Genomic DNA, 10,938 nt, shown 5'->3' on the forward strand with positions numbered 1-10,938 from the left:
TGGCCTCTTTTACCTCACCTTAAAGCGACAGTTTGACCAAAATCAAATTTATACAGTTTCCCCTTACCCTAAATGCAGCCAAGCAGCCAAAACATGCTTGCATGCCTAAATTGTCACACAATTGCCAAATTCCCACCTCCCTTGGTCCCAACTGCTTTCATATGTGTGATAAGGAGCAAAGAAAGCTGACCCTTCAGATGAGCTAATGCTAAAGCTAACAATACAGGTAGTCAGAGCAACAGCAGGGGCTGAGGAAAGACTCGTCGTCTGGGACACAATGTCTTTCAGCAAACTTTAATGAAACAATTCAAGTAATTCTGCTGTTCATTTTCTGTGGCTAGTTTGTAAATCTGGTCCTCCACATAGTTTAAGCAAAAAATCTTTCCAGCGTCAGGAATGAAATACAAACAGCACAAACAGTCTAAATTACAAGCTCTTTTCTCTCCAGAAACAGTTCTGCACCTTACTTAGCTTAATAATTCTTGCCATTCTCACTGCAAGACAGTTCTGATGAGTTTTCTTTTGCTTGACAGAGGAAGTAGAACTCAGAGATGGCTCTGACTGGCTGAGAGGAGTGTCAATCAATATTTTAAAAACGGTCAATTGACTCAAACCTTGCTGAGCCAGACAGACTGGCACATGTGGTTTCTGATACTCTTTGACTTACTGACACTCTTTGATGACACCAGGTATCTATAAAAAAACAACAAGCTTCGAGATGGTTATTCCTATTGTTTTTAGTTATGCACGTTTGTACATTTTTATCGATGTAAACTACAACTACAAGGAAAACTGTGAAAATCTGATATATTTTTTGCAAAACCTGTGGCTAAACGGTTTTGTTTACTCTAGAATCCAGATCTTAAATCCAATTTCCAGTCCTTGATTTTGTAATTACTGGTAGGAATGACATATTCAGTTACAACCGTTTGATTAACTACTAGGATGTACAAAATACAGGACCAGATTCTGGATTCAAGGTCTAGATTTGAACACCTCTGCCCTGAAAAACTGTCAAAGACCCAATTCCAAGCACATTTGCTTTTCTTCAAAAATACTTCCAAGGTGCTCCATCATTCCCACTGTGTCAGAGCTTAATCTCTGCCTGTGTGATGGTGGGATGGGAGTGGGGGAAGTGATGAATGGCAGTGCTGTGTGGGACACACCTTACTCCACAGATAAGGCCCTGTGTTCCTGCGAGTCCCACAGGGGCCCTGGGGCTTTCAGCAGGGGAAGAGGTAGAGGGGGTTCAGCCAATGCTCTGTGTGAAGCTAATGATATTAACCCAGACTCATAAAAGACCACAACTTTCCTGGTCTTGTTCAGCAAATATCTTCTTCTCTGGCTCTCTCAAGGGCACCTGGAGTAATTTCTTGTGGGGTATTTATTGAAGGGCATTGGAACAAAGGCAGCGCTCCAGCTTTAGGCAGCAGATATATGAAGGTCCCTTTTTGAAAACAGAAAGCATTTCAATGTGCAATGCACCATTACAGCGTCCTCTGCCATGCATACAAAGCACGGCCTGGATGGAGAACACCCAAAAGCCAGACGCTCCTTCAAAAGGACCTTGAGAGCCAATGCCATCACCAGGTTTCCCTACGAGCCAACAATTCGCAGGGTGCTGTAAAACGACTCTGAATCAGTGTGTGCGAGCGTGTGTGTGTCCAGTGCAATGTCAGCCAAGACTCTAACGACTGGAGAGCGCTTTTATTCCTGGGGCTTGGGCGCATGCCATCTTTCTGGTCATTAAGCAAGAAGAAGGGGGAGGGAGTGGGAGCAATCAAGATCAAGTGAAAAAGTAAGTGGAAGATGGGAAAACAGGGTAAGAGAGAGGAAAAGAGAGAGAGAGGAAGAGAGAGAAAGAGAGGGAGAAGGAAAAGAGGAAGAAAGAGAGTCAAAAGCACACGAGGTTTTGACAATGCAATCGGTGTGGGCTTTGGCTGGCTCTGAGGTCGGCTCTCAGTTCTGCTAAATCTCATCTCCAGCAAACCAGAAAGAGAGTGGCCTGCTCCAATGCACAGCCCTGGGATTCTCAAACAGGCTCATACCGTGATCAGGAGATGGAAAGTGGCTGTTCGTTTAATTGAAAAAGGACTGTGACATGAGGTCAAAGGACCAAATAGGGCAATCAGCAGGCAATTCAATTTTTCCATTGGTAAAAAAAAATCAATGACCTTAGCTGAAGGGGTTTGGGATTAAATTAGCATTGAAATAAGGTTACTCATATGGAGATTTGTTCACATTGGCAATGGCAACAAAAATAGTTAACTGAATTAACCCTTGAACTAGAGATGGCACAGATCCGATACTAGGTATTGGGCTGATATCAGCAGAAGAAGTCCTGGGCAAAAGTCAGAGACCAGCCTTTAATTACTTAATTTCCTATCAAAATTGCCACTAAGTACAAGTTATTAAATTTTTCAGGAGATATTCATGCGGTGAGATATAAGATAATCCACTTGCATAAGGAAGGCGAAAGTCAAAGTCAAAAATAAGTGAAAGAACAAGAGTTTACAAAACTGGAATTCATGAAAAGATAAGAGAGAAAGAGACTCCTGGCAATCTAGCAGACCACCAACACTGTTAACACTGTGAAAAGGAAATACACAAAAAAGAAGAACGTTCGCAAATAACACAAAAAAGCTGCTGGTGTTCTCAGAACAATGGACTGGCCACCCCAGACCTCAGCATCACTGAAGGTGTTTGAGATTACCTGGATTGCAAAAAAACAAAAAACAGAAATTGCAACCAACTTCTAAGACTGAACTTTGGTGGTGTGGAGAAGTGTTTCTGCAGATTACTTTAAAAAAAACTCATCTGAAAGAGAGGACACTGTGATCAAAGCAAAGGATAGACACACTAAATACTGAAAAAAATAACATTGTATTTATTTGTTGAGATTTATGTGTAATTTTCTGTTGTTTCAGCTTTTTTCCTGACACTGAAAAATGAAAAACAGCTACATTGGCTGAGAATCTAATAAATGAAGGGTGGTCTCTGACTTTGCACAGTATTGTATTTGGTAACTTTTATGGAATATGAAAGATAAATCCTGATGAGAGTGAGGAATTGAAGCGTGCCTGATGTGGGCCTTCATGGTTAAAGGGTTAAAAGAAATCCGGTGCAAAATGATTTCCTGTCTTTGATTCTGGTGGCTTCAGTGTAAACAGCTAAGTGATCTGGAAGCAAAAAAGCATTTACTGAACACAGATGCTGTTAGATGTCAGTGGTATTTCCCTCCTCCATCCCATCTCATTATCTCTCATAGTGACCGTGAAGATGGCCAGGCCCTACATAAACAGCCCTGTACAGACCAGTACAAAGGAACTGCAGAGAGATCCAGGATGAGACAGGCTAAATATCCTGGCTAAATAACTCTGAAGAAGGTTTCAGGGAATAGTTCTTTACAGAGCCAGTTACATAAATGAGATATGCGAGTGTTAAGAACCTTTCTAAGGCCCAAAGAACCTTCATGTAATATAAAAATTCCCCCATAAAACCCCAGGCTTGTACCATTCTATTATTATTATTATTATTATATTATTATATTACTACATGAACTACAATACAGGCTGGGATAATAATAAATGGGGCCATAACATGGAAAACTAAATTTCTCTCACTTTTCTGAAGCAAAAGTTTCATAAAATATGTAAACACTTCATACAGCAAATATGGAAACTAAGCTACAAAAAAGGCCTATTTTGAATTCAGTGTTTTTGTGATGTCACAGATTTACATATATCTACAAGACGCACGATACAAGACACCACTCAGAATTCACATATATTATTCTTAAAAGCCACAGGAACAAAACAGTGTGTTGAAGCGACAGACAGGAGTTGGAAATGGTCACGTAAAAATGAATAACAAAAGAATTACCACACTAAAGTCATATGTGAACTTTAGGGGGAAAAGTGTGTTCAATAGCAGCTTGGAGAAGCCAGTGGGTCCAGAGGAACCACATTTGCGACAGCTTTATCTTTATGAGTCTAACAGAAGTTGGGAGAACGACTGAGAATGGCACAGCAGGGGTTAAAAGCTGGACAGAGACTGGCCTTCAGGAAGTGATACAGTCAGCTCCCTGTGTCCAGAGCTCATAAACCCTCCCCCCACCTACACCACTTTCTACTCCCTCTCTCAGATACAGTCGGCCGAAGACAAAACCTGTCATTGTTGCTCCTCAGCTGCCTTGGAGCCCTGCAGCCCAAACCATCTCTCTTTCTCTCCTTCTCTCTGTTTCTGTTTGTGGCCCATTTGGAAAACAGCTGTTGTATTCACTAATCACATGCAACACAAGTGAACGGGCCTGCAGTTCTCCACCTCGCCTTCTCTCCGTCACCCTCTCCCACCCTCTCTCACGCCACAGCATGGCGAGAAACAGAATTCCTCAGAAAGGAATGGCTGGTAAGAGTTCTGCTGAGCTCAACAGAGAGTGGCACTGGAAAGACAATTCCTGTATTTTTTTATCCCTCTATATTTTCATATTGTCTATTGCCACTGCAAGAAGGTCTCTGCCTTTAGTGATATTCACAGATGCTACAGGTGGGACTCTAATTTTAGGGGGGCACCCTTGAGGGTTAAAAAATACTATTTTAATAATGGTGTTTGAGCCAAGAAGAAGAAAAGGGAATTTCTTATTTGTGATTTACCAAAAAGCCACTGATGCATTGATCTGAAGGGCCGCAATGCAACTGCATCATCAAGGTGAGAATCAATTATACCAGTTTATAACAATAAAGTTGGGGCCAAAAAATAAGCTTGGTGCATTTTTACATTTCACTGTATAAATGGTTTGCCTGGTCACATTTGTGTTCAGGCCCATATCCTATATTTGTCTTCTATTTTGTTTTTCCCTGAGGTCCACTTATGACATTCGTGTGTTCATGTATCAAAAAACAGCTGTAATACATTTCTTCATGACCTCTGTCCAACCTTGTTTTATCCCTTGAATGATGTTCTTGCTACTTGTGCCTTTTAGACTGATATACACTATATATCCAAATGTTTGCGGACACCTTCTCATCTATTGTTTCCTCTGAAATCAAGTATCTATCCACCCGTTGCTACAGAAAAAGCCTCTACTCTTTTGAGAAGGCTTTATACAAGATGTAGAAACATTGCTGTACGTATTTGACTGCATTCAGCCACAAGAGCATCAAAGAGGTCAGGTCCTGATGTTGGATGATTAGTTCTGGATCACTTCATCTCATATCAAAGGTATTGGATGGAGCTCCATCACTCCAGGCAACGTAGTTTCACTGCCTAACAGTCCAGTGTTAGGGGCCTTTGCACCCCTCTAGTCGACGCTTGGCTTTGGACATAGTGACTTAACCCCTTAATATCCCAGGCTTATACATACTAAGGGTTATTATTTAGTAATTACAGAGATTTCAATGCAAACTTGCTGAGCTATTCCTAAGTTATAGACGTGTGTAATAAAACTGGGCTCAGCAGAGGACCCCAGCCATTTAGGAGGTTAAGCTCATGCATGGCTTCTCCAGAATGCCATTCTATTGGCTAATGCCTTTCTATGGAGATTACACAAGCTGTGTGTGTTGTTGTATGGATGTGTCAGCAACGGGTGCACCTTAAAGTAGCTGAATTCACTAATTAGAAGGGGGGTCTGGAAACTTTGGGATACACAGTGTACCTAAATGATCTTTGCTGTGATTGGTCGCCCTGTATTGTGCCTCATTTAAAAGGCACTTTGGGATGAAACACTCCTTATAACATGAATGGGTGGGGCTGCGGGCTGTAGGCCGAATAGGTGGATATATACAAATGACATCACTAACACAAAGGTTGTTTCTGCAGTTTAATTTGCATATAGACTGTGGAGTGAATGGTGCATTTGCTCACATACAACATCAACATCAAACAGAAAAATGAATTTAAAAAGAATGACACTATATTTAAACTGTAATTCTAAATTGTACCAAAACAACTCAATTGAATCGATTCATGAATGCATTGAATCATTTCCTAAAGAATCATATTTTAACTCAATCATTATGATGTCTTTTCCTACCACACCTATTCATCTGATCCACAGCTTTGTGCGAGCCTGACAAGGTGGAGGAGCTTAACCTGTTGAGGATCTCAGCGAAGTCTGAAAGCCTCGTCTGTCAGGCATTGTCAGGAGATTCAGTCAATCTCCACAGCATGTTTGTTTAGTAAGCAGAGTCAAATGGCTGTTAAGAGACTGCTTTAGTAAACAGGCACTCCCTTAAGACCCCCAGTGACACGAGTTAATCCTGCCCTCTGTGACACACGATGCTGAGGATGGGCGAGCATAAACTCACTTAAACTTTAAGTCACATAAACACTATGGCATGCATGAGCTTGTCTTGTTCAATACGGTACTGCTGAGATAAAATGCAGCCTGCACAAACCTGTCTTCATTAGTTTCATACGTTTATTGTCGTGACAGCACCCTCAAACCTTTCCATGGTCAACAGCCGAGACACAGGTGCTGAAAATAGAAGACACCCGAAACGTTTTCTCAACGCAATACTTAACGTGTAATTGCAGCCAACTAAATGAACACCAAAGATGGTATCTAAGTGCAAGTCTAGTATGACTCAAGCATCACCTACAATGAGCAGTAGGCAGGCTGGCGGATACAGTGGTCAGATCAAGTGGGGAAATGGCCCAGACATCTTTAGCCTTTTATACAGATCTCCAAACAATGAGATTCACCCACACGGCTGAGAAAGAGTCAGTGTTGGTAGACCTCTCTCACTTCCTCCAAAACACCCTACATACATTACATAGTCTAAGCTGCAGGAAGTGCGGCTTTACAAGGTATGTCCTGAGTAGGGGGGGAAATTACAAATGTGCAACATAAGATGATGCAAGCTACTATTTAGGTCATCCTACATCATCGACAGCTTCAGTCAACGTGAAAATGCCTTTAGGATGCACTCAAACGCTGCATCTGACACCGAGATGACAAAGCTCATGCATAGTAGAAATCTAGCCCTGACAAAACCTAAAAGGTTCTAGAGGCCTATTTAAAAAACAAAGTTGTCTTGCAACGTCTCACTGGGCCCTTTTTGGCTGGGAAGTCGGCACACTCGTGGGAGTTTGGAGAGACTATGTTGTGTATTCTTGTCGTTTGCGCCAGGCCACTAATGACAGGGAGCCGACCACAGCAGGCCTCTCATGCCCAGGGTGGTATACCATGAACAAACCCATGTATCCACACCATGAGCAACTCACACCTCCAGCTCCTGAGCCTTCCTGTGGTCAGGGTGGTCGCTATGAAAAGACATTCAAGAAGTTGTAAGATGTTGCGAATGTCAGAGACCACCCTTCATTTACTTCTAGTCAAAATGGCCATTAAGTACTAGTTATTCATTTTTCTGTGTAAGGACAAAAGGCAGAAAACATATTTGTTAAAAGTTACACTGAACCATCAACAACTAAATGTAGTAGCAGATCGTTCAGCATTTATTGTGTCCACACTTTGCCTTTATACCAGCGTCCATTCTTTTCAAGGGACTTGCTTTCAGTTTTAATAGAAATCTGCAGGGATATTTTTCCACACCTCCAAAATTCAGTCTTAGAATTTGGTTGCATTTTTCTGCCTCAATGCCTCGTCGGCCTAGTTCCAGTGTTCTAGAGCAAATGTTCTTCGTTTTTGTCTGTTTCCTTTTCCTGTTAATGGCTTCTTGACAGCTACACATCCTTTCAGACCCATAGCGTTCTCACAGTGGAAGCATGGACAGAAACACCTGTGGATTTTTTCAGATGTGAAGTAAGAGTGGAGCTTGATTTTCTCCTCCCTCTCAAACAAGAAAGCTTTACTGTTTTTCTGATAGTGACCATTTCGGTGGTCTACCAGGTGTTGCATGGTTATTAGCAGTCCCAATATCTCTGTCGCTTTTAGTCATTTTTGAACTCAAGTTAGAAGGAAATGTCTGTTTTTTCACTAATTTTCACTTTTGGTATAGGTATCAGGAAAAGAAGTGGTATTGTGCCATCTCTAGTTCTATACAGTACCATCGCTGAACCATTTCTGAAGGATTTTAAAGATACAACAGGTTCATTAGTATGAAGATAAAAAATAATATTAATAATGATAATACATGCTAAGAGATAATACAATAGCAAATTACAACTATGTAGAGAACTGCATAAATAAAACAATACACATTAAAAGAACCAATTTATGAACTGCAAGGAGCCATTTGAGCACACAAATGGTTCTTTGAGTTGTCATAGTTCTATATATAAACACTGCCTTAATTAAAGAACCCTTGAACAACCCTTTTAATAAAGTGTAAGAGGACACTGAAACCAAATTCCTTGCTGTTCATAATAGGTAATGTACTAACACAAGATTTGATCACAACATTGCAAAGTCCACTCTGTAACACTGCAAACCTCCACAAGCCCATACAAGGCATTTGTATAGTAGAGTACAGTAGCTTAGTAACTCTTGGAGTACAGTCAGCACGGAGCCTGTGGCTGAAGAGAGAGGAGTCCCCTTGGTTTTAAAAGGAATGCAAACAAAACACACACACACATACAACATACACATTAACCTGAGCAGGAAACGCAAGCAGTGAGCGTAGCTCTCCTCTGCTTTACACCTGACCCAAGCACTACAGTCAACAGCATAAGCTCACATAAGTGCAAAGTTCATTACCTCTCTCACAATCACACCCACACACAGAAACAAGCAACCTGAGATTACTGTACCTTCATGCCAGGCAGCCAATCCCTCTTTCTATTTGGTGTGTTGTTTATGCACAAATGGAACTATTGTGTCGCTCTTCTCTTTATACTTCAAGGTTTAAACCATCAAACAAATTGAGAAGAAAAGCCTTAAAGGGCCAGTGTTTCCTCTCTTTTTTTGAAATAAGTTTGATGTAGCATGTAAACAGTTTCAAAATGTGCCACTTACTCAGTTCATAGTGTTTAAACGCAAACTAAGTCACAAAAGCAGGTTGTTTTGAATGCACTATTTTTGTGATGTCACAAACCAGTGCACTTACATTGCACCTGCATACATATATATATATATACACATATATATATACATACATATATATATATATATATATATATATCAGTTTTTGTCATAAATTGAAAATGCCTGGTACCCTTTACATTGCATGTAAATTTCATGATGAATGGACAAAAAGAAATGACCTAAAATTACTTGGAAAAATGTTTGGTTCCATTGACTTACATTAAAAGTAAAGTAGTTTTTTCCCTTCTCCTGTAAAGTTATCATTTTTGAGATAGAAGGTTTTCTTCTGACAACAGCGAGATGTGTATATATATATATATATATATATATATATATATATATATATATATATATATATATATATATATATATATATTTCCAAACTTCTCCTCAAGGTAACCTATCTGTATCATCCGATACCTGGATTTAGCAACTCTGTCAGTAAAATGAATCATGACTATCCACACAAATGATGTAAACGATAAAAATATAAGCCTATAAAATTCAAGAAAAATGTAGGCTCTTGGCCATTTCGAAACATGGTCAATATATAAGAAGCTTTTTATTTTGGAAGTGGGCAGCTGTTTATAAGAAGCCTAACAGACACTTATGCTCCTCACTGACCATGCTCTTTGAAATAACCCACCTCTGCGTTGAAGCCATCTCCATCTCCAAGAGTTTGCGTCCCACCAAGCAAGAGCACCAGAAGCGAGGGTACGAGGGTCCATCTCCACAGCATGGTGAGCCAGTCGTCCCAGGACCATGCCATCTTCAACCTCAGCCAGTGGTTCAGCACCTCCAAATGTTCAGTTTTCAAGCAAGGCAGCAAACTTCAAAGCACCAGATCACCAGCAGCCGGCACTCTTCAGCGTCCTCCGGTGTGGGACTGTCTCATTGCTCAGTCCTCGCGCGCGTCCTGCCCTCGGAGGCTCTTCTATCCATGCGAGCTGTCACTCACAATGATTCAGCGCCCGCTCGCAATAGGTCGTAGTCAAAGTTGCGAGGGGTTGTACCAAAACTCAGCGAGGTCCAAGTTTGCTCGCTGTTGGGTATCATAGCCGGCGGGTGTGTCCACGCTGTGTTTATGACTCCCCCCTCCACCCCCACCCCCCGCCTCACGAAAGGCGCGCGGAGGGCCAACGAGCGACAGCCTACTCTCGTCCAAACGGACCACGCGATTTGCAATCGCAAACGAAGTTACGCCACAGCGATGAGCGACATATTATGAACCGCGAAAGGAGCTCACGCGCTCGCGCAGCACAACGCACTCGAAGTGCTTTCAAAAGCGTGCTCGCGCTTCCAGCTGACATCAGCCGCGCTCCCTTCACGGCCGGATCGACTGACCACAGCTGCTCACGCGCCTCGGGTTTCCCTGTGACCCTTTTCTTGCCCGTTTAGAAGTCACGCTTTCCTTCCTAGCTTGCGGCTCGCGCCTCGCGCCTGAGGTCCTCTTGCAGCGCGCGGCAGCGGGAATGACAGCCTGGGCTTCCCGGCTCCTCTCACGAGCTTGTGCGTAAAAGTAGCGCTCGCTCCGCTCCCAGCACCCCTGTCACAAAGCCGTGGAGCAGGAGGAGAAGGAGGAGGGGCAGGGAGCGGATGTAGGTCAGGAAAATAACCCGACCACCCCCCACCACTCTGCTCAGACCTCGCTCGTATAGCTTCTCCTGACATTTCGCTTCAGCTGAGTTCAACTCAATCCACTTCAATACAGTTTAAAGGGGAATTTAACCGATTTTTCAAAATTTTTAAAAGTTACGATGGCAACACAGTTATTCGGAGTGGTTTGATGTGAAATAGTTAATTGTAGAGAAACGTACACTCATTTATTTACAGTGGTGGTGATAGAAATCAGGGGTCAGGATGTCCACAGCACAAATATAGCCATTTTATTTACTATCCAAAACCACCAGTGAACCTACATGTGTCTTCCTAGCTTTTACTAGCAATGTAATATT

The 10,938-nt window shown here is 42.0% G+C and overlaps 1 protein-coding gene across 1 annotated transcript in view; it reads right to left on the reverse strand.

Annotated features, from left to right (window-relative positions):
* The window catches only part of mmp15b (matrix metallopeptidase 15b), a 35,993-nt gene extending 25,890 nt beyond the window's left edge, over positions 1–10,103 (reverse strand). The window contains exon 1 of the mRNA XM_036585843.1: positions 9,630–10,103. Coding sequence (XP_036441736.1) covers positions 9,630–9,752 — 123 coding nt within the window. The 5' untranslated portion in view covers positions 9,753–10,103. The remainder of the gene's footprint in view (positions 1–9,629) is intronic.
* Positions 10,104–10,938: the final 835 nt, after the last annotated feature.

This window comes from Colossoma macropomum, unplaced genomic scaffold (genome assembly GCF_904425465.1).
Source record: "Colossoma macropomum unplaced genomic scaffold, Colossoma_macropomum, whole genome shotgun sequence".
Taxonomy (NCBI): domain Eukaryota; kingdom Metazoa; phylum Chordata; class Actinopteri; order Characiformes; family Serrasalmidae; genus Colossoma; species Colossoma macropomum.